At 28.2% G+C, this 24991-nt stretch overlaps 3 protein-coding genes across 3 annotated transcripts; all 3 read right to left on the reverse strand.

The window, feature by feature from the left end:
* Nucleotides 1–1749: 1749 nt before the first annotated feature.
* Nucleotides 1750–3599, reverse strand: LOC122859491. Its single transcript, XM_044163106.1, has 2 exons — nucleotides 2907–3599; nucleotides 1750–2804 (listed from the first exon to the last, which is right to left on the reverse strand). The coding sequence occupies exons 1-2, from the start codon at nucleotides 3460–3462 to the stop codon at nucleotides 2536–2538; spliced, it is 825 nt and encodes a 274-aa protein (XP_044019041.1). The 5' UTR covers nucleotides 3463–3599; the 3' UTR covers nucleotides 1750–2535.
* A 1806-nt stretch (nucleotides 3600–5405) lies between these two features.
* On the reverse strand, nucleotides 5406–6470 carry LOC122859492. The gene is made up of 2 exons (XM_044163107.1): nucleotides 6166–6470; nucleotides 5406–6084 (listed from the first exon to the last, which is right to left on the reverse strand). The coding sequence occupies exons 1-2, from the start codon at nucleotides 6367–6369 to the stop codon at nucleotides 5539–5541; spliced, it is 750 nt and encodes a 249-aa protein (XP_044019042.1). The 5' UTR covers nucleotides 6370–6470; the 3' UTR covers nucleotides 5406–5538.
* Nucleotides 6471–8191: 1721 nt separating this feature from the next.
* Nucleotides 8192–9224, reverse strand: LOC122859493. Its single transcript, XM_044163108.1, has 3 exons — nucleotides 9067–9224; nucleotides 8649–9001; nucleotides 8192–8587 (listed from the first exon to the last, which is right to left on the reverse strand). Exons 1-3 carry the CDS (start codon nucleotides 9165–9167, stop codon nucleotides 8301–8303), a joined length of 741 nt encoding a protein of 246 aa, XP_044019043.1. The 5' UTR covers nucleotides 9168–9224; the 3' UTR covers nucleotides 8192–8300.
* Nucleotides 9225–24991: the final 15767 nt, after the last annotated feature.

Genomic DNA, 24991 nt, shown 5'->3' on the forward strand with positions numbered 1-24991 from the left:
TGGGTGAGACATAGTCTGTTTTTTTGTTGCTAACGAAATAAATCAAATAAACAAAGAGTGATCTTCGAAGGATTAAATCGGTAACACATACGAGCGCTTGATAGACCGCGCGACACATAATAGTATATTTCGTTACAAGTGCCCACTCAGAGAGTGTGCTCTCAACGAATTTGGAGGGGCAAGCACGAGCCTTGGCGAGTGTTTCCCCTCCAAATGAGTTGTGAGCGGGCTCTCTGATTGGGCACATGTAACGAACTATATTTTATGTTACTAGCAACAGTGGTAATAATGTGTGAATTTCCAAAAAGCGCACTACCTCTCTTACGCTTTGGAAATTCACACATTATTCCCACTGCCCTTGTAACATAAAATGTTTATTGTTTATTATTGTTATAAACAAATGCATCAGTAGAAATGCACAAAAAAATATATTTTACTTCTTCAAAATGTCCTTTATATAATAGATTTTTCAACAAATATTTATTGTAAAAAACAGTGTTTCAACTGTTAAAAAATTTTAACTTCATAATTTTCCACTGGTCTTTTTATTTTTAATATTTTTTTTTACAATAAATATTTGTTGCACAGTATTTCTGAAATATCCATTAGATAAAGGACATTTTGAAAAAGTAAAATATATTTTTTAGTGGTTTTCTACTGATGCATTTTTTCATAACAATAATAAATAATAAACATTTTAGAAGTGAATTAAAAATTTATATTTTTTTTTTTTTCAAGTCTATGATAGTTTTAAAATAATTGTCATGCCTATCAGATATTGAAAAATAAAAAACAGTAAGCTATGATTATCAATCGATTATTCATTTTCTTATTTATCATACAGGAACAAGTGAATATGATAATGATTCGACTATGATTATGGCTGCCAGCTTTTAAGTGATGAGGTAAAATCTTGATGAAAATGTTTATTAATGTTGATTTCCCATAAATATCAAGTGCATGATTACCAAGATGATTATTTATAGTTAGAAATATTGATTGATTGGAAATTAAAAAAAAAAACTTATTAAAAGGTAAAAATTACAAGTCATTCAATAGTTAATCCAATTATGATGAATTTTATTATCAAATGATTATATTTGAATTTTCGATAGAAGTACGTATGCTAGAAACCCATTGATTGTGATGAGAAAAAACATGCATAACAAAATTTGACTTTGAGCTCTCGCTGCTCTAGGTAACACTACGTAAATACTGACTTGCTTTTTGCGTGAGCTTCAACATAAGCCTATACTAATGCATAGTGTGACGTCAGAGATCACCCTCCTTATTAAACTCCATGAGTAGAAGGGTAGCACTGGTGTAGTAGTGTAGTGTAGTCATCATATGTATTTGAATATTTATAATAAAATAGGGTTTCGTGTCGAATTTATCATTATCTATATCATCGACCATTAAATCTATATCATTAATTTAAAAATTATTCTTAAGAATTACTTTTTTCTCAAAACAAAAAAAAAAAAAAATCAATTTGTAAGCATTATTTTTTTTCAAATAAAAAAATAAAAAAAACTATTATATTATTCAACTTTATCATAAAAGTATGTTTTAACATTATTTTTTCCAAAATGAAAAAGAAATTAATTGTTTTTTTAAGAATTCATTATATTTTATATTATCAATAAAAAACTATTAATTTTCTTTCAATGTATTAAACATATTTTATTTTGTTTTGATAATAGTTAATGAGTTGTAGTAATTGACTTGAAGTAAAAGTGTAGTAGATATAGTAATCGTAGTAGTTGTAGTAGTGTAGTAGAAATTGTTTTTATGTGTACTAGCTGAAGTAGGTAACATGGTGTAGTAGGCACTACAACTACTACTAGTAGTGGTGTCACTCAATCTCGTCAGAGATAGCTCCCCAGAAAAGACAGAATAGTTGAAAAAATATTTTTTTTACTTACAACTGAGTTTCCAACATCAGGAAGAATGGACAGAATACCAAATTAACGCGTAAAGTTTATCTTGAACAAATTTGACTCCTCTCATCCACCCTCTTTGTGGTTCAATAATATTGAGTAAGGTTATTCTGTACGATGAAAAAAGTCATCAATAGAACAAAATGGTACGAACTTCTAATTAAAATATATCTGTTTAATTAATGCATAAAAGTGATTTAATTTATTTGTGTTTATTATTGATTGCAAAATAACAATGAATTTGCATTATCAATAACTAATAAATACTGTTAATAAATATTATATAACAAATTTAAGTGACGCAAGAAACAAAAATAGAATTTGTACAATTAGTTTTATACACATAAATGAGTCTCAAAATCAATCTCTTACTGATTAACAGAAAAATGTTTCTCTTATGGCATTGATAATCGTCAATATATTAAATGACACAATAGTTTAATTTAACTATAAGCATTTTCTTAATGCCTCTCTTTGAGTGTATTTCAGACCAATTATGCTTGAATCATATTTTTACTATTTATGAAAAAAGCATGAAGGTCATACTCTTGTTTAGATAGTCGTTAATGTTGGCGTCTTTTCATTATTATTATTATTATTTTGATGATCCGTTAGAGCTACTCAACGATGATGATGATGATACTGGAACACTGTAGGTGTTTGGACTGCTGGTTCCACTTGTACTACTTGGAGAATAATAACTGTAGGCGAGATTTTGGACATCAGCACCATTTGCTGGTGTCCAGACACGTGAATACGGTCCATTTCCATCCCAGGTATTCACTGGTTCATAACTAGAAGTTGTTGTTGGTTGAGGTGGAGCTCCGTATGCGGTAGTTGGAGAAGCAATTTCCATAGCCATTCCTATCAAGTGAATAATTTCGATGCAATTATTATTATAACATTCTCTTTCAATAAATATGACATTTTTTATATTAATTCATAAGAATAATAATTTTAACGTACCCATCGGAGGTGTCATACCGCTTTTTTTGAAAAATTGAAGAGCTATAAATCCAACAACAACAAGAAGAGCAAGTTTGGATAATATAAGAGCTTTCATTGCCTTCAAGCCAATGATAGCGACAAAAATTGGCATTAATGCTTTCATTTTTAATTTCAATAACAACAAAACCGGCAATAATAATTTCTTTTTCAAGATTCCGCGAGCCTCACTGTTGACAATATCGTTTTTCTCAAATTCAATATCAAGATCAGTAAGACTACGACTTGGTCGATATTTCAAGCTTGCCTCAAAAAATGGTATATCGATATTATAATTATATTGCTTGAGAAACTTCATTGTTCTCGTTAAAATCGCTTCATCAATAGTATGAACTGATCGAATTTCTGTTGTTGTTCCTAATTTATCATCCAAGTAGCTCAGTACTTCATGTTTTAAACACGATGTCCATGAGTTAGTTGCGATACACTCATTTAGAGATTTTGACAAGAAATCCGTGCCTGAAGCTGATACACTAGCCACTAAAAATATCACACCAAAAACGTGAAATAAATACATGGTAATATTAATGATATTCTGATAGAATCGGTCTTTTATTTATTTATGATAATTTTGTTTTTTTTTTTCGTAGAGATTTTACGTCGATCAAGACAGTACGTCACAGTGGCACACAATCGGAGATCGAACTGCGACTGACGGAGGAGTGGCCCGCCTCTTTTATTCAATTTCAACCAGTGAATCTATGTTATTCGGTCGCACATGCTTTGCGTCAATGATCAAACGAAAATATTATTCAAATTTTATTCACATAGAGGTGATGAAGTGTACGTCTATCATTTATCGCATATGTTTAAGCGGCAAGTGAATTGAATTGGTATACGTTGTGGCATGTGCCATCGAAAATCAGAACTTGTTCATGATAGTATGTCAACAAATAATTTTATTTCATTTAATATTGAATTTCAGAACATTTTAAATTCTTAAAATTTGAGCATACGTTGGATTTGTCAAAGCTGGGGAAAAAAAAAGTATTATTATTATTTTTGATTATACCAATACTACAATCCAGAGTTTGAAAAAATGGTACGTTTAAAAATATATTGATATAATAAATAATAGATACCGATTTTTTTTCTTTATTAGAACAAAATCATTATTCAAAACAATTGATAATAATAATAAAAATGCAAGAAAATCTGTATATAGAAAAACTGAAAATAGCAAAATCAAAAATGGTTATTGAACAGATCATATTATATAGAAAAAGATTTGTGATTAAAATTTTGAATACTTCGCTGTGTTTAAAGAGATTTATATGTCTGTGGGTTGACAGGACTACCAACCTTGTAAGCATACTCTACTCGAAACAATTTTACATACAATTATGACATTTTATAGCTCAAATTGTAACAATAAATATAAGTTTCAAAGATATCGAAATTAAAAAACGAAAATTTCAGGATAAAATTATAATGGAGTCTGAAATTAGTCGGTACAGTCTTGATTAGATAAATAGTTTTAGGATTATTGAAAATTTAAAAAAAAGGCAAAACATATTTACATCAATGACAGCGTCAATAAAAATTTGGAAAAAAAATCAGAAAATGCTAATTTTAGGCATTTAAGAGGCACTCTTTTTAGTCTTAATATGACGTGCTATATTAATTTGTTTATGGTCTATAGATTTTTTTGTGAACATATACAATACCAAGGTGATCCTGCAGTGAGGTCTACCTTCGTAAAATCTAATAAAGCCACATAAACAATATAGTTATAAAATTATAGAATTCAACATAAATATGTTTTATAAAACGAGACAAATAAGATTTTTTTGAAGATTTGATGAATAAACGTGATAATATCATAGATAATTAAAAAAAAATAAAACAGTCAAACTACATACAAGTGTCTTTATGATACATTAATAAGACAAAGAAAGAAAAAAATTTAAACTAAACTAAAAGAAATGAATCCAACACTAAAACACAAATTTAAAAATAAGGAAAAAACCCTCGACAAATAAAATTCGAGCACAACTGAAAACTTGCACAATTCATCAGTTGACCTGTAAGGTATTTTCAAACAAGAAAAATGAATGAAAGGTGGAATCAATGATAAGATTACTATTTGAAAATTAGAAATATAATTATTCATTAGAATCACCTACATAAATAACAATACTATCTGTATATTTACAGATAGATATATCAAAAAAGAGAACAACGAAAAAAAAATCCAAAAAGAAATGTTTACATTTTCAGATTGAAAACTCATTGCAAGAGAATTGTTTGAGGAGATTTTTTATTTAAAATTTGAAGTAATATAGTGGTGGAAGGTTGTTGTACAATCTATTTATATATTCCATGTTGAATATCAGATGCGATGAGTGAAATATTTTCAACGATTGCAGTCAAGTTTTCAATGAAAATTGAAAAATATAAATAAAATAAAACGTAAAAATTATAGTTTTCAAAAAAGGAAAAAAACAAAATAATCTTGAATAATTTGCAATAATAATTTATTAAATAATAACAATACGTAGACAGAAATATTTTACAGGAGTATTAACTACTCAGAGTCACGCAAAATTCAATCATTTCTGAAACAAAAAAAAGTGAAAATTGCTACACTATTTTAATCAGTATTAGTATAGCTTGAGTAAGCCAAGTTTTGGGCATTTGTAATTGGCTCATTATTTTCTAGTGATCTGTATTGAGCAGCTTGATATTCCCAAGGTCCATGAGCAGCAAGAGGAGCTGTATGACCATCGGCAGCAATTTTTTTGCACAGTTGAAAGATAGCAAGTCCCACGGAGATAACAAAACTGAAGAATGACAATTGGAGTGCATTCCAAGCTTTAAGCCCAAGGACACCAATAGCCAAAGGAATCAAAGTCATTGCTTTGAGTAAGACAAATACGAGGATAGGAATGATGACTTTTTTCAATTTCGATTTTCGTGCTTCTTCTACGGCACGACCTTGACCAAATTTGAAATCAAAGCTAATTTGATCATCATCAATATTTCTGGCGCTTACTCTGACAGCAGATTCAAGTGGAAGTTTAAATGTTACGTCGTGAGAAACAAGGTAATTTTGTATTGTTTCCATGAAAGATCCTTTGCCACGAGCAGACCCTTCGACTGTTTCTGAATTTTTGGTTACTTCAACAGTTTCGGAAACCTTTAAGTGAAAGAAACAAACGTTTATATGAAATTTTTACTGTGACATATAATGGTTATTTAAATATAGTAGTGTAATTACCTTAAAATTATCTTTGTGAAAGATTTGATCTAGAAGATTTAGAACTTTGAACTTCATGCAGGCCATTTCGTCATTTTTCTGCGAACACTCGAGTTTTGTTTGTTCTACCATACTTTCTATATTTGTATTTTTCCAACCCTCAAGCTTGGCTGGCTGAGCGATAGCCAAAGCCAGGATTGTTGCACACACTACAAAATATTTCATTCTTAAAAAAATTGATGATGAAAGTAAAAATGGATATTTTTATTCCGCCTTGTGTTGATAATTGAAGACGGTTCTACAACAACTAGTACCTGTTGATTCGCTGAACTGTCTATTTATACAAACCTATACTCTTTTTTTTTATTATAGTAGTACTTTAATACTGCCCCTACTGCTTATAACAAATTTTATTTTCGTTCAGTATGGCATTCGATTATCGAGGTCTCTTTAGACATGATGTGACTTAATGATTAAGTTAAAAATGATGTCTCGTGCGACAAATCCTTCGAAGCACGCGAGTTAAAAAAATACGTGTTTTGCAAATTAATGAACTCTTGAAAGAAACTAGAACTGGCGCTCAAATATTTTTGATAGAATAACGGTACATTGTGAAGAATAATCATTAGTGATAGGTGTTTAAAAATTAATAATATTCTGCTGCAGCTTATATGTATTGATGAAGTCTACCGTCATGATTCATGAATATTTGAGTTTATATAAGACGTGTTAAAAAAGATATAGGAAAATCGACGATCGTGGGCACAAATCCAATGGTAGTCACTCGACATCTTTTTCAAGTTCTTATTCGAAATGGCTTATTTGACAAAATAATGGCCGTGAGTGTCAAAATTGCTTGAACTTGGAAATATAAGGGACTTTTTTTTCCAAGAGGCTTGAAGTGGTTGCCCACTTAGCAATGATTATAGGTCTAAATCATGTCAGAAACACTTCTTTTTTTTTCCAAGTCCTTATTAAGAATGGTAGGTGTGAGGACTTGATAAAAATTCATTTTCCATCACTTCTATACAAATCTATAGAAATATTTATGTTGTCATAGTACTGACAATGACATGTAAAAAGATATTTTTGGTTTTTCAAATTGATAAACTCATCTTTATAAAAGTGAATTCGAGTATACTGAATGCTCTTTTTTTATTATAAAGATCAACTTACACAAAAAATTTTAGTATGTCTCTCGTCTAGTTATATATGTAAAATTTACACATTCTTGGTATGAGATGTTAGTAATGAATAATTTTGATTCTGGAAACACTAGTTACTGTAAAGGGAAAAGTATTTTTTCTCACTCTCTCAAGAAACGTTCTCCACCTACAAAAGATACTATGGCATTGAACTAAAACACATTATCAATTCTATTCATGATCACGACGTTACTTTCGACGGGTCAGCACTTTAAGTACACAGAAATCCGTTGATGCTTGTTTTTAATGTTATTTTTAACCATTCACCAAATATAAATGTTAATCAATGAAACGCTCAATATTATTATGCTCAGGTTGCGTTAAAAATTTTATATGGAGAAATACACATTTATTTTGTAAATAAGGTCAGTTATTGAATTTCCTTTTTTATGTTTTATTGCAGTTATCATAATAATTAACTGCGAGAATTAAAGTTTCGGGACGAAATCTATTTGGTATCGTTGGTGAATATCAATACATGAAGTTTCTCTTATTTAATTAGTAATTTTAATTAGAATTCAACAAAATATTATTATTCAGGAAAGCTTAAACTAGAGGATAATTGAAGACTTCATGAATTTTTATGTGACTTTTTCAAATTCTGACATGGAATACGTATTTGTATTGTACTATTAAATGTTAATGTCATCAAGTAAAGATAATTGGATCGAAAAATTCAAAATTATAAATATAATGATCAATGCAATATTTTTCGATCCATGTGTTCATTATTTAAGGATTCGTGAATTCGACTTAAATTGGTTTAAGAAAAATATTGAGAACAGGATCTAATAATTATCAAAAATTATTACTAATAAAATAATTATAAAACTACAACAAATTTATTAAAAATTACTGCATGTAAATAAATATCTTTTATAAATACATCATTCTAATAAATATTAAATACAAAAGTTCGGCGGACATATTAAAAGTACAAATAGATTTATTTTATTTTTTGTAATAAGCATTGTACGGTCCATTAGATGGAGCGTCCCAGTGTGCAGCAGCATGCTCAACAGGAGGATGACCATAATGTACAACTTCGTATGCAACTTTGGGCTTGGATAATTTAAAGATAAGCATTGCACCACTCAAAACCATTGATAAAAGTCCTAATGTCAAAGCTTTCCATGTCTTAAGTGCAATTAAGGCAAGAGCAAGAGGAACCAGCGCAGTTGCTTTAAATTTTAAACCCAACAAAAAAGGAATCATGACTTTTTTCACGAAACTACGTCCTACAAAAGAAACATAAAATTAGCATAATTTACACAACAATTTGAAAATCCAAAAATATACCTTGTTCACTGGTTGAATCAGAAAGTGGCAAGCTAAGTTTGCTTGGAACGGAATCCATGAATGATCTAGGAACAATACTAGATCCATTAATAGCTTCAGGGAGTTTAGCTTCAAGTCGATGACTGCTAATATAAGAATCTAATTTTTCGAGCATCAAAGCACGGAGAAGATCTTTTCTCTCTGGTTCAACTTCTTCAAACTGGGTATAATTTTCAGTATCAGGTGGCATTTCTCTGGTACGGATGATTGCTAGATCTTCAGTAATTGCAACACGTTCTTGTTTGACAACATCAGTTAGGTATGCCAATACTCTCGGCTTGACACAAGACAGCATCAAGTCACTGTCCACACACCTTTACGAAAAATATAATTAACAAGTATTTGCTTGTGTTTATCAATTTGTCCTTTCGATTCTTACCTATAGTAAATACTCTGAAGAACTTCAGCAGTTGTACCGATATCTTGGGCACTTGTAACTGCCAACAGGGTCATTGCTATTAATACAATAAGATTCCTCATGATGAAAAATATACACTTTGATCGATTTGCCAAACCAAATACCGAATGGCCAGTTGTATGCCAGCTGCTCAGTTTTATAGCTGATCGAAGCTGTGAACGAGTCATGAATTTTTAGTAGGGGTGTACGTGATGCTTTAGTGAAAAGAAAGCCTTTTATCTAGGGTGACGTTTGGACAATCGTCAGTACGAGTACATATTTTTACGTGGGCGAATTTCTTTTATACATTTTTTTAAGAAGTTCAGAAATATTGAATTAGTATATGCATATTGTATTTGGATAAACAAAAACACAAACTATGGAGTATAAGATTTTTTTTGATCCTCATTTGATGCTTCTATTCTAAATTTAAATAATCGTATGAATGTATTAAGACCAAAGCGGAATAACAATAATCTGAAAGATATTTAGATTGACGTTGATACAATTTATTAATACAATTAATTGCATAATTTTTCACTTTTCAAAATCGAGTTAATTAGTGTCAAAGTCGACAACTTTAATACACAAGCGTACACGGAGAGAAATCGTCAGCAGAAATTTTTGTAATGCACTACAATGGTGTGGTAAAAGCGTGGCTGACGTCATTATAGTCACTAAATCCTGCTTATTGTAGTAATTTTTCTTGTATTTTGTCTGGATTTTTACTGTAGCCTACACGAATATTTTTATACTTGAGTTAATGATATATTTTTTGAGCTTCATATAACTATAGTTTATGGGAATTTTTTTTGCCAGATGACACGAATCTTCTAAACTATTTAAGATAGAGAGTTTGAAATAGGCTTCAATTAAAGGTATTGAAAAGATCTACAACCAAGGATATGAAAGAAAAAATTTTGATTGTTAGTTAATTAATTGTTGATAAAAATAGATAATGAAAAAATTTTGAACTCGAAATATTAAGAAAACTAAGAACAAATCATGAATGCAATTTTTTGCCAGGATGGTTTTTTTTAGAAACTCTACAAGATTACGTTTTTTTTTTTTTTATTATTGTTGCTAGAAATTTGTTAATTAACAGAATATCAGAATTTGTGTTTTTTTAGGCACTTCATAACTTTTTTAAAAATTATCTCACAGAGTTCTATTTGGTCTTAGAATTTTCCTCATCAAAATCTCTACAGCCAAGGCTATATTTGAAAATATTAAAACCACACATTTTCAATTGTAAGACGATTGTTTATAATAATAGGTGTCATCGCGAACTTTGTAATGAATGAAGGGCCTTTAAAAAATTAGACTTGGAATTTTTATCATACCCTTGGCTGTGGCAATTTTTATAAAGAATTTTTTGAATGCAACATAATTTTTTTGCGTTTATTTATTCAAAAGTTATCGGGTGTCCAAACAATTACCGATTTATTATTTACAACAATTTCTTCTAAATAAAAAGTTTGTACGCATGCGCCAATCAAAAAATGTTCATTGTTATTATTGTGTACAATATTTATATTCAAATAAATATTTAAAAAAAAAATATATTATGTATAATAATAATAATAATTAATATGGTTCCGTAATTAAAAAACCCGCATTCGCCGGAGTTTTGAAAATTTTCAATTTTCAATGGGAAACGATTTTTTAAATGAAATACTTATTTACATTAACAAGTTTTTTGAATTTTTATTGTGTCGTTATTCTGAGATATTTACTGATATAAATTTTTGACCTTTCATGTGTTGCGTTTAGAAAAAACAATGTGTGTGCTATTGCATACGCACAGTAAAGTGAAACTCCTTTAGTAGTTCTAGCAGAGATTGATTAAGGAGACATGATACTCGATTTTGATATATGTCGGGTCGCCGTGCACTCCATCTATACTTCGATCGGTAAGACCAAGTACCGATCGAAGAATGTAGTTGTCATGCAAATTGAAAATTGAATTCATCAATTAAAATTGTTTTTCAATTTTATCATTAAAAATGATAATTTATCATGTTATTTATGAGAATGCATTTTTAATTTAGTAATTTACCTAAAACTGTTTTATTCCAACAATTAAAATGTTTATTATGAATTAAGAGTCACTTTTGTTTTTTATAATTGAAAAAACCAGTGTTTATCTTACAGTTATAAAAAATTTAATTCACAAATATTTTTTAGGTTTGATTTTCCAAACAACAAAATGTACCATTTTGTTCCATCATTTTATCATCATTCAAACTTGTCTAGGCACTCGGTGTGTTTAGTTAAAAACAGTGTACTATTATTTTCTGTTGAATTAATCCCTTTAACATAAAAGTTTAGAAAAAAACTTCATAAATTTCATTTACAAGTCTTTTTTAGGTTTGATTTTCCAAACAACAAAATGTACCATCTTTATTATATATATATTTAATATTTTTTAAAAAATCAAACAACACCAGCAATAAAAACAGATTTTTAATTCTGTAAACTTTTGTAAAAACCATGTTTGAAATTTTTATTTCCCCTAGAAGTAGAAAAAATATTCAAAATTTTTATGAAAACCAAAATTTTAAAAAAGTTGGACTCAAGTGCCTTCGGTGTCACTATTCTACATACTCTGTTAAATTTTTAAAATTTTCCATGTACTCAAATTAAAAAAAACAATGTTTGAAATTTTTTTTTCCCCAGGAAATGAAAAAAAATATTTAAAATATAAAAAAAAAATGAGAATTTGGAAAAGTTGGACTCAAGTGCCCTTGGGGGATTTTCAAACATAAAGGTAAAGATCATACTATGATTTTCATTTGTTGTTAATTCAATCCAATATAAATTATCAATTAATGGTGATATTTCAATATTAATTATTTCAAAACTTCTTGTGATTATATTTTTATCAAATTAATCATCAATCATTAATCAAATTACCATCTTTCCGAGCATTAATATCAAGTTTTTATATACTTAATCAATACATAAACTTGTTGCTGTATTATATTTATATAATGTTAATATTTTCATTAAATTATTAACATAACAGTTCGATGTTACTTCTTTCATTTCATTATTTTTTTGATGTTTTTATTATATTCAATATTTTTTTTAAACCAAGAATAAACTTTCAGCCATCGGTAGCGAGAACCAGAGCCAACAATAGTTTACAAACTTTATACCAAGTGATACACACAGACCCGTCCTACAGTGTTCTATGCTATTTATCTCTCTACTGAAATCTCTGCTCTCTATCTCGATTTCAACTTTTTACGTCTTATCAACATTAACCATATTACATTTGTTTTGATGGAATATTTCGATTTTTATTTTTCAACATATCCTTGGCTTTATATAATTACTTGATTATACACTATTAACAACACATTTTAACAATATTTCATATATTCCAACAACAAATTTATAACATCTTTACCAAGAAATTTAGGATCAAGTGCTTCTTCTTCAACTAGTGCTGATGATTGATCAATATCACTATTATTCCAATTAGTATTAATAATTGGACCCAATAATTTACAATGTACTACTTGTGTGATATATCTTTTTTATATTTTTAATATTATTATAATTAACTATTTCACTATTGTTATTATTAATAAATTCAATAACAGCACCAGAATTTTCATGTTTTCTAATCACTGCACGATAACTATCTATATTAAAACCTTCTCTTGATTTTTCTAATGTTTTAATAGATCCTTTATCGACGTAGTCAAGGGAATAAATAAATAATGAAAAACAAAAGGATAAAGATATAAATGAAAAAATTTATAATTTCCTACCTTCATAGCGTCATATTCGTTGCATTGCTTTTTTTTTTTTTTTTCCAAAAAGAAGCGTCAAGTATTCGAAATCGTTTAGCTATTTGATTTTTTTAATACAAAAAGATGTGGTACCAAAAAAAGTCAAGAATTAAATATATTTTCAATGCATATAATTAAGTCTTAACCGTTGACAAAATTTTAAACTTGACCCACCTGGTTCAATGTATATTATACATATATAAATATGAAATTTAAATTTATTTATTCATTTATTTGCTTATTTTTTGACAGTTCCAACAGATTACTCCATTAACAGGTTACTAGTAGCTGATAAACAATTTGTAAAAATTATACATATTAAAAATTAGTTAGATTATTTGTTGACTAATATATATTTTTTCTTTTTTGTTACTTTTTTTTTTTTTTTCAAAAAATACTTATAAATTAAAAACTAAAAATTAAAAAATGTCTATAAATTACAAATTTACTTGATGATAAATTACATTGATAATCAGTCAATAACAAATTCATTAATTACAATTAAAATTGGTGAGAAAAAGTAATATGCTGAAGTGAGGTATCTAGATGTCTTTCCTGTTAATAAGATAATTGGGAAAATAAGGTGGTGTCAAGTTTAAAATTTTGTCAACGGTTAAGACTTAATTATATGCATTGAAAATATATTTAATTCTTGACTTTTTTTGGTACCACATCTTTTTTTATTAAAAAAATAAAATAGCTAAACGATTTCGAATACTTGACGCTTCTTTTTGTAAAAAAAACTAGGTTTTTTTTTTTGTTATGATATCACATCTTTTTGTAAAGTTTTAATAATAATATATTTTTTTTCAAACGTTGACGAATTAATTTATTATTTATTCTCTTGAAGTTTTATGAGGAGGGTAATCTGTGACGTCACATTGTGTATTAGCTTTTAGCATAAGCTTCTGTTGAAGCTCGCGGAGTGTAGCAATCGGAGCAAACCAGTGCATATTATCACCAGTAACGGCGCTAGTAAGTCGATTGCACAAAGTTACATGTTGTTTTTGTTTATTTTTTTTCCATCAAGTTCAATGAGTTTTTTTTTTTTTTTGCGTTTATATACATATAGGGGAAAGCGGGGCAAAATAGAACACTTGAGGAAAAAATATAAATCGATGTATGACAATAGTATTTTCCGATTAGTTTTTCTCACTTATTAATAAAAAAAACATAAATAATTTTTAAAAATTAAAAAAAAAATTATTATTATAAATTTATTTATTGTTGTTTAATAAAATGTGATATTAATCACAAAAAATAATTTTTTTTTATTTCTCTTCATGTATAATTACGAATAACTGCTTTTAAATTAATTTATCACCATTTTTCTCGACGAACAAAAAAAAAACATATAAAAAATAATTTTCTTTGTTCTTAAAAAAAATGCTCAAAAAATTTTCAAAAAAATTTTTTTTTTATTGCATCTATTTTCTTCCGGCTTTTTTAATCGAAGAGTGACGAAAAAATGAAAAAAAATATGAGTCAAAATATTTTTTTGGGTGTCCCATTTTGCCCCGCCGTTCCATTTTGCCCCGCTTTCCCCTATACAATTTATTATAGTCAAATGAATTCATTGATTAATTTTAATTTTTAAGTTTAAATTATTTTTTTAATTGTCAATTCATAATTATTTCAATTTTCTGTTAAAATGTAGGCTAAACCCTGGTGAAAATATTTCTCCGCGATTTCTCCTGAATTTCTCCGCAATTACTCCGAATTTCTCCGCATATACTCCGAATTTCTCCGCGATTAATCCGAATTCCCCTCAAATTGACCCATGTGAAGAAATGAGTTGAGAAAAATATCAAATTTTTTTTCCGACTTTTCTCCGAATCGACTTGGGTGGAGAAACGTTCGGAAATATTTTTCCACGATGACAATACGCGGAAAAACGTGCGAAAAAAATAATTTCACCGCGGAGAAATTTTTTATGAATTTTCTCCGAATCAACTTGGGTGGAGAAACGTTCGGAAATATTTCTCCGCGATAAAAAAACGCGGAGAAACGTGTAAAAAAAAGTTTTACCACAGAGAAATTCCGAAGTCAGCAACGAGGAGAAATTTTTCCACCCATTTCCCCACATTTATTAATTTGATGAAAAGATCACGGGAGATTTGTAGAACAAGTACCTCAGGTATATCAACTTTTTTGGAAAAAGTTGTCTTCGAATTTTTATTTTTTTCAAAAAAAAAAAACATCATTATGCTTTGCGTTATGTAACAATTAATAATTAGTCTTTTCTTTCGCCAAAATTGAAAATTAAAAAAGTTGTCCGCTATTTCTCTAACCGTGTGAAAAAAGAATTTTACTGCTGACAAATTTTTTCTAAAATCAACGATGAGGAGAAATTTTTTCACCGTTTCTCCGAATCAACTTGGGTAAGGGAACTTTCGGAAATATTTCTCCGCGGAAAAAACACACGCGGAGAAACATGTGGAAAAAATAATTTCACCGCTGAAAAATCCTTCCGAAATCAACGAGGAGAAAAATTTTTCCACTCATTTCTCCGCATGGGTCAATTTCGGAGAAATTCGGAGTAATCGCGGATAAATTTGGAGTAACCGCGGAGAAATTCGGAGTAATCACGGAGAAATTCGGAAAAATTCGGAGAAATATTTCCACCAGGGAATGTTAACGATTTATTGATGTAACATCTGGAAAATCTAAATTTCGTATTTTTATCATCACAATCATCATCTTGATTTTCAGGACAATTGAATGTTGAGTTTGAAGATAGTTGTAAGTGAATACTGTCATTAATGTAAATAATACCATCAAAATAAAAATTCTTAATTTTTATATACAAAAGTGACTCATTTTTCCCTTTTTTAATAAACAAAAGAGGTGAAATAAAAAAAAAATATGAATAAAAAAAATTAGGCAGGTTTTTCAAAATTACAAAATCAAATTTATAAACTATCGTAAGAAAACCGCCTTATTTTTTTTATTCATATTTTTTTTTTATTTCACCTCTTTTGTTTATTAAAAAAGGGAAAAATGAGTCACTTTTGTATATAAAAATTAAGAATTTTTATTTTGATGGTATTTCACTTCTTTTGTTTAATTAGACGATATTCTGGAAAAAATCCTAAGTTTTCAATTTTTCAACAATTAAAAAAAATTTTTTTGAAAATGAAAATTATTAAAATAAAGTTTAGAATATGTAGAACACAAGTGTATATTTATTAAAATTTCGTTTCACAATTTCAAACAATTGTTTTTTAAAAACAAAAAAAAAAAGAATCTAACGCGCGCCAAGACATCCCTGTATACAGTGAACCAATCCGATGCGCGTATCCGTATGTGAGTATGCGTATATATTGATGTGAAGTGAAATGGACATAGCACCGATGCATGTATAAAAGAGGACGGAGAGATAAACGAAGAGATCAGACCGGCAATATTAAAGAGGGAAAGAGAACGCGACGAAATGAAGCATTTTTAAGTTTGAAGAATATTTTTTAGTCAAAACTGTGACCCGGCATTTACGGGGTACTGTATCAATTTTATTATTCATCGGAAAAATTCGAGGATAGGCTTATTGGATAGGGAAACATCAATATTGATAAGGAAACTATTATTACTTCAAATTTAAAATTGATATTTAAGGAGTTATTAAATAAATAAAGAATTGTGACGTCATACACACGCAACCTATTTATATAATTACCCGGTAACATCTCTCGCGCTGGGAAAAAATGAGTCGAGACTCTACCGAGTCTCCTGATGATATGAGTCTGAATCTGTTGTTAATTTTTTTTTTTTCCCAATACATTTAACGAGTTAGATGTAAAAGTAATATTTGTATTAGTAAGAGTTTTACTGTGAAAACTATCGTCAATTTTACCATTTGAATTATCCAAATAATCTTTTGAAGATGGATTACTTTCAGAAACATCACTAAACATACTTATTTGAATCAGTGATTCAGTTAAAATTTGTGAAACAGCGATTGCTAAACAATCACCAATGTCAGTGTGAATATTTCAATTCATTGTAAATTTATTATTGTTAATTTCGTTTTCATTAATTTTATCAATATCTGTTGTTGATGTTTCTAAAAAAAAATGGTCTTGATGTGTTCATAATTGTTGCATCCTTAAAATTAGTCGTTCAATTGATGAACGAATTGATACCATTTGATTGTGACATTTAAAAACGCATCAAGACTTTCTTGACCATTTGATAATGACAATGATATAAATAACGTGCCTGACACTGATGGTCTCAACATTGCTGACACACGTTCTTTGTATTTTTGATTTTTATTATCATTTTCATTATTTATTTTTGTGGATGATTCTTGTTGATAATTTAATTTCTAAACATCATTACTTGTTGGCAATGTTACATCCACTATTAATTCTGAACTCATTCTTCCATTTTTTTTTTTCAGTCTCGTAAAAGTTCTTTTATCAATTGTTTTGTTGTATCATTTGACAAATTATTAAGTTAACTTACTGATAAATTTTTTCTTTACCAAGCTTGAAGATCTTCGACATTTGATGATATTTTGTCACTCACTGACAGCAACCATCTTTTATTGTCATCAAAATTAACATGTGATAGATCAATTATACTATCGAGAAAGTCGTTGATAATGATGTCTTGGGCATCATTGTTTTAAATATTATTCACTTTATCTGACCTTTCATTATTATTAATATTTATTACTCAAACTTACAGAATAGTTGTGCATCAACCATCACAAAAAGATGAACAAGTCAAAAATAGTATTTAAAAATATGTTAGCTTTTTTGCTCTATAGACAGATGCTTCTGGCAGCTGATTTAGATATTCAAAAATACATCCTTTTACATATAGCTTAATATAAAAAAAAACTCATTAAACTTGATAAAAAGGAAAATAAACAATAACAACAAAATGTGACTTGGAATTATAGCTTAAAGCAGCCTAAAAAATCATTATTCAATTCGCGCCATCGATGCGATATTGAATACTGTAAATATACCTAAAAGTTTTTCTACACCATTTACTATTCTTGCTCAATTTTAATTTTATTATGAATCGCTCTGGACCTGGAAGCAATTATGCTTTGTGTTGCTTCGATTTGATTTCATTTTATAATGTTTGTCAGAATGCCCTATCTTTTGAGAGAAATTTCAGGAAAAACGCAATTTCTGGAACTGCAATATACCCAACAACATATGGCGCGCGCACCATCGATGTGATATTGAATACTGTCCTGATATAAAGGTTCTCTCACACCATTCTACTATCTTTGCTCAATTTTCTTTTATAATGTTGTCGAATAGCTCTGGACTTAGAAGCCATAATGCTTTGATCTGATTTGGGTTTAGAATGTTTGTCAGAGTGTGGTAAGGTTTTGAAGAAATATCAAGAAAAACGCAATTTCTGAAATTGATTTTAAACTTTAAAAAAAAAGTTTACATCTAAAAAATCTGTTTTTTTTTTTATCAAAAAGTTTAATATTGATTCAATAGGATGATCAGAAGACAAAATATCTTCATCTCATCAATCATGTTTTAAAATAAATTCCCAAGAAATCGGAGGGTTAGGGTTAGCTCTATGCCGTGTATATTAGGTACGGTAGTTATCTCGTTCCTCCACTTTCATCTTTTTTCCCATACTTGACGTGAGGCACTACCGTGCCTCTTGATACTAGTACATTAGCACACCTGATGATCAGGATTCGCTCCCATATCCCAACGACATATGGTGCGCGCACCAACGCTGCGATATTGAATACTGTAGCACGATCGATGCGACATTGAATACTGTACTGATATAAATAAAGGCTCTTTCACACCATTCTACTATTATTGCTCAATTTTATTTTATAAGGTTGTCGAATTGCTCTGGACTTGGAAGCCATATTGCTTTGATTTAATTTTGGTTTGTAATGTTTGTCAGGGTGCCCTGAGTTTTTAAGGAAATATCAAGAAAAAACGCAATTTCTGAAAATGATTTTTATTAATAAGTATTAAAATTATTATTTTATTTATTTGTTAAATTATGAATTTAGTTATGTGTTAAATTATCAACTTATTTTAATTTTAGCAAGACCAGTGACAGAGAGAGATGTGTAGGCCACAAGATTGCAAATGCAACTGCTCCCCGAGCCAAAAAATCTCAGTCTTCCGAGGTCTTCCAAGTCCTAAAACGCGCTTTATTAAACTTAAACTGTCTTCCAAATCTTAAAACGCGCTTTATTAGTCTTCCGAAGTGTTCGAAATAAAATAACAATTTTTTTCGATAATTTTCAAAGCTGCCGTAGTCTTCCAAATCAAGCCTTCAAAACCAGTATACTTTACTATTATTCCCTATATCAAATGTTCGCATTTATACTTCCATACCAATACACACATACATATACCAGTATGTTGCTAATGATGACGATGGACTTTCATGTTACGCCGTAGATAATTTGGCTGATGATGGTGATGCCAATATAGCCGTCCTGGCTTCCACAGATTGATTGATGTTGTTATTTATTTATTTATTGTCGTTGATCAAGCGGCAATAAAAACCAAATTTATGATGTTGTTGTACTTTCCAAGTAAATTTAATTAACAATTTGTTGTAGCTCAATAATTAATACGTGATGTCGGTTCACCAATTATTTAACCATGTTCACCAGGTGAAATTGGAGAGTTTTTAATAGATGTATTAATTGTGGTTTTTTATATTTAAACATTTGTTTTTCTTGTATTATTTAAAATATTGTTTTTGATTGAATGACACATGTGATTTTTTATTTTTGATTTTTATTTTTCACCTCTTTCACAAATGATCTTATTGGGAACGTGAGTTTAGAATTGATGTATGGCACAGAGGTGAGGGAACCTTCGAGCATGAATTAGGGGAAGTGTTCTTATTGCGTGCAGCTTTGAGAACTTGTACTGTATTATTTATACTACGAGATCACTGGGCGCGCTTCGCGCGCCTGTTTTTCTCATAAAAATAAGAAGATAGTTTTTTAAAAAATATTATCACAATCATACTTTCTCTTGATGTCATTATTCATTGAGCTATTTTGTAAAAATAGTAATTCACATTTATGTTTCAATTATTTTCATTGTTATTTAGTAATAATTTAAAAAAAAAAAACAACACTCTGTTCACATGAATAAAAGGCAATTATTAAAAAAGATAGAGTTTAAACAAATTCGTACAGCCACTGTTGAAGCAAAACTCATTTCTTTATGACATTTTTGTGGATGTTTAGTTCGAATATTTTTCATTTTACTATTCAGTTTTTCATGGCTGAGTATTTTTGATAACTTAATCATTCAGTTACAAAAAGAGCAAACTATAATTATGTTTTCTTTTGTCTTTTAAAAAACCCTTCTCATAATTTACCCATAATACTTTATTCATCAAAGTCTCGATCACTTTATTTTCGATTCTTTTATTTCTGTAATGCAATTCCCAATTAATTAATTAAACATTCATTTCAAAATTACTCATGTTCATAATAAAATATTTCTCAATAGAATTTTCCCGAAATCATGATTCCTATACTCAAAAAACACCTCATGAAAAAAACTACAGGAAAAAAAAATGTAAATTTTATAAATTAATATGGTTAAGCTTGTGTTTTATTTTTTTAAATTGTGAAATTTATATTAAAAAAATATAAAAACACGTCTCCGTTTTTTCATTTTATTAATAGGTAATTTTCACTTGATTTTGTCCTTAGATTCTTCTTTTCCTCCGTAAAATATTAATTATACAATTTTTTTATGATAAATTTTACTTTTCATTTTTGTCCGTGCAGTACTTCTATCCTAAAAAATTTTAAAATCAATTTTGACTCTTTTTTATATTTGCTATAACTTGTACACGAAATAGGACGTTTCCTGCTTCAAGTCATGTACATAAAACATATATTTCTGAATAGAATTTTTGTGAAACTATGAATCTGAGACTTCAAACTCACCCTCAATAAAAATCTCCAAACAATTTCATGAAATGATTATAACTCTTTATCTTATGCAATTTTATATTTACCACGACTTGTAGATAAAATAAATTCAAAAAGTGGCTAATATTTCGTTTTTCTTGAGCCATTTGTCAAATCATAAACTAAAGATCTGAAAAATCATGCGCCTATTTTAAAATCTTCTTTTTCAATTATTTTTCATTAATGTTGATTATTAATATTCAAAAAAATTTCGACATTATATTTTCACGAATAACATATAATTTATAAAACAATGAAATTTCCGGCAACCTTTGTCGAAAAAAAATCCATTTCTTTATAACATTTTTGTGCTTACTTCAAACATTTTCCATTTTACTATTCCGTTTTCAGGGGTATGTATATTTTTGATTAATTAATCATTCATTCACACAGAGCGAATCAATATGTTCTTAAGTATTTTAAAAAAAAAAATTCTCCTTTATAAATATGATCCCGAGTGGAAATCTGGTCAGGCTAGCCTGATTTGACTTCAAGTCTTGATTGAGACTTGATCAATGTTCCCTTAACACTGGAAGCCTGATCGAAATTTGATCAATATTTGATCAAGATGCTTGATTAAGGATAAATCGATCAAGATTGGATCAAGGAACCCTTAACTCATCCTTATTAAGGCCAACCTGATCAAAAATTGATCAAGGAAACCTTAACTTATCCTTAATAAGGCCAGCCTGATCAAGAATTGATCGAGAAAACCTTAACTTATCTTTAATAAGGCCAGCCTGATCAAGAATTGATGAAGAAAACCTTAACTTCTCTTTATTAAGGCCAGCCTGATCAAAAAACTTCTTCAAAAAAATCGCCTAGCTTAGATACATGAAAATCTTGTGAGACTAATAAATATTTTCCAATGAAATTTTAGTGAGATCATGACTAATATCAAGACAACACCAACATATTATTACCTTTAAAGTTTCAAATCCTCATTTTATTTGTTTCAATTTCTTTTCATTACATAATTCACCACAACTTCTAAACAAAGTGTGACATTACTCATTTTCAAGAATTATTTATAAGATGTGAAAGAAGAAATTATAAAAATAAACACCTATGCCATTAATCATATCAACATGACCAGTTCCATCAATAAATTATAACAGTCATATATTTATCAATAGTTATACTGAAATAATCAGTTTTTTTACTTGAAGAGACATGTATATATGTATATATATATTCTACTTTTTTGTCAAAATAGAATGATTACATTTTCAATTGTCAATAAAATTGTGAATAAAATGATTCCGTTTTTTTTTTTTTTTGTGTCTTAATAGAATGTATGTGGATATTATATAGATACACTCAAGGTCTTATTTCTATCTTTTAGAATTTTAGTTTCCGTGATGTATTCAATCACTTTCTTTTTCTCACCACACTATTTTTTCGTAAGACTCAAATTTTCAATAATTAAATTTTCATTATTACCAATCACGAGATACCATAGATTACCAATCAGAAGCGACTTTTAATTTATCTGTAATTTCTACCATTTGATCTCACCATTCTGCATGTTGTTTTAATTTTTCAATAGTTTCTTTAGTATCAGCATATTCAACCACATCAATATTTTTCTGTAAATCTACCTCCCCAATAGTAGGAATAATTCGAGTAAAATCATTTGCACATAATTGTAACTCAGTAATTGAGGTTTTCAAATTTTCTGAATCGACTTTTCTCCCCCGCATTGCTTCATCGTGTAGGTCTACCTCTTCATAAATAGGAGAGATCGGCAAATTCGCCCCCGACCTGGTTGATGACATTTTCGCTAAGTATTACTGCCGACGGACAAAAGTATTGTTACAAAATTTTTGAACTCAATAAAATACTCTTTTTGTGAAATAATTATATAACTTCAATACAATAAAATATATATTTTCAAATTCATTTGTTCATGTAAAAATCAAAATATAAAAGATTCATTTTTATAGAAATAAATATAAGGTCATAAAATTTATTTGTGACTCCCGCGACGGAATATAAAATTAAATAAATTTATGGATATATATATGAATATTTGTGTACTTTGTGTTTGTGTAATGAACTAAAATATTTTTCTACCCCAAAAATAAAAAAAAAAAATTTTATTTAAAACTTTATTTTAAAAATCTACTCTACACATTACGAAGATCCCACTTCTGACATCAATTTTGTTACGTACCAAGTTGAAAAATTAAAATTTAACTATGAAATAACAAAAAAAAAGAAAGAATGTTTGAAGCCAAAATTTAATAAGTGAATAATCATAGAATAATTATAATAAATTAACTTGGTATTTCACGTTATAATTAAAAATCCTCTTATTTTGTTATTCCCTACAGGGTAACGGGTTAGCAGGGAATGTGTATAAATGTAGATCTACCTTTGTTGTAAGATTAATCCGAAACAATTGTTGTTGAGAGCGTGTCAATCTGGATGGTCGCCTGTTGTTGTTGATAGTCTCGAATAATCCAAACGTAAATAGAACTCAAAGCACAGAAAACAACACCCCGGAGAAATGTCACAGTCAATAATCTTTTATATAGGATTAGGGAAGGTTAAATAACACAGGAAATAATAATTTATCACAATTTATTCATTTAATAAGTTATTTATTCAAAACGTAAAAGTTCAATTTATTTATTTAATTTTTATCAGATGTGTTTCATTGAATTTTGATTTTGATTTTTAAATTTTAATTTAATTTTAATGATTTGAATAGAACGAAAGTTGTCGCAAGAGTGAAGCTCCTTAAAATTATTAAATAAAAATTCCCATAAAAATTTAAATTAAAAGTAGGGATGATCTTAGGTGGTAACATCTTTGACCAATCAAAATTGATGGTTTTCATGATAGTCAGCATTTAATTGTTGCTGAGATATTATTCTAAATAATTAATAAATTCAACGGATGTTAAATATCGAGTTGCTGATCTAAAAATGCAACTGCGTCATGAGAAAATAAAATTTAAAATGAAAAATTATATTGAAAAAGTAAATAATATTTAAAAAATGTCCATGAGGCAATATTATTATTAAAAAATAAAAAGAAAAAATTTATGTGCTACTCGATATTGTACTATATCCCTTGAATTTACCAAATATTATTTATTAATTAATTATTTTGAAATATTAAAATACCAGTACGTAACAACTGTTTAAATTTTGACTGATTAAATTTAATTTTAAAATTTATAAGAACAATATTAATTTTATATTCATAAACTATTTGAATAGTTCATTACTTGTAAAAGAATTAATTTCCAGTTACGGGTAAAAATTTTTATTATATATATTTTTTTGTACCCCAGAAAAAAAAATTTAATTTATTTAAGTAATTTAAATTAAGTTGATATTATTACTAATTTTTATAATGTAGGTGGTATACATTTAGAAGGGATGATATTAGCCTATCGATCATTTGGACACAATCGACGTACTATTGATTTATAATTTTGTAAGTAGGTGAATATTTTAGTAAGGGCTATTGACCTATCGGTTATTTAACTAAAATTAGTATTTCAAAAAAATTTCGAATTAATTTTAGCGATTGTTGACACTAACACAAATTTATTAATTATTGTTGTATAAGTTAGTAAATATTTGAACTTAAATATTACTTATCGATTATTCGAATCAGATCGATATTTGTTAATTATATTATTACTTATAAAAACAAATCGATATTTTGTTAATTAGAATTGTTTTAAATGTTGAATGTATATGTAAAAAAAAATTTAGATTATCGGTTATTAAATTAAAATCGATATTTTGTTATTGAAATTGTTCTTAAATAATTACAAAAAGGAATAATAGATTATCGATTGTCAAACAAAATCGGTATTTGTTAATTAAAATTGTTTAAACGTTGGACTGTAATAAAATAATAAATGAAAAAATTGAACTTATCGATTACTAAACAAAATCGATATTCTGTTAATTAAAATTGGTTGAATGTTGAATAATTTAAAAAGGGGTACTAAATTATCGATTATTGAAAAAAAATATCGATTTTGTATTTTTTTAACAACGTGTATATGTTGGATATTCAAAAGGGAATATATCGATTATAAAAATAAAATCGAAATTGTATTTATTAGCAACGTGTAATTGTCAAATATTTATAAGGGGATATATTGATTACTAAAATAAACTCGAAG

Source organism: Aphidius gifuensis, linkage group LG6 (genome assembly GCF_014905175.1).
Source record: "Aphidius gifuensis isolate YNYX2018 linkage group LG6, ASM1490517v1, whole genome shotgun sequence".
NCBI lineage: Eukaryota > Metazoa > Arthropoda > Insecta > Hymenoptera > Braconidae > Aphidius > Aphidius gifuensis.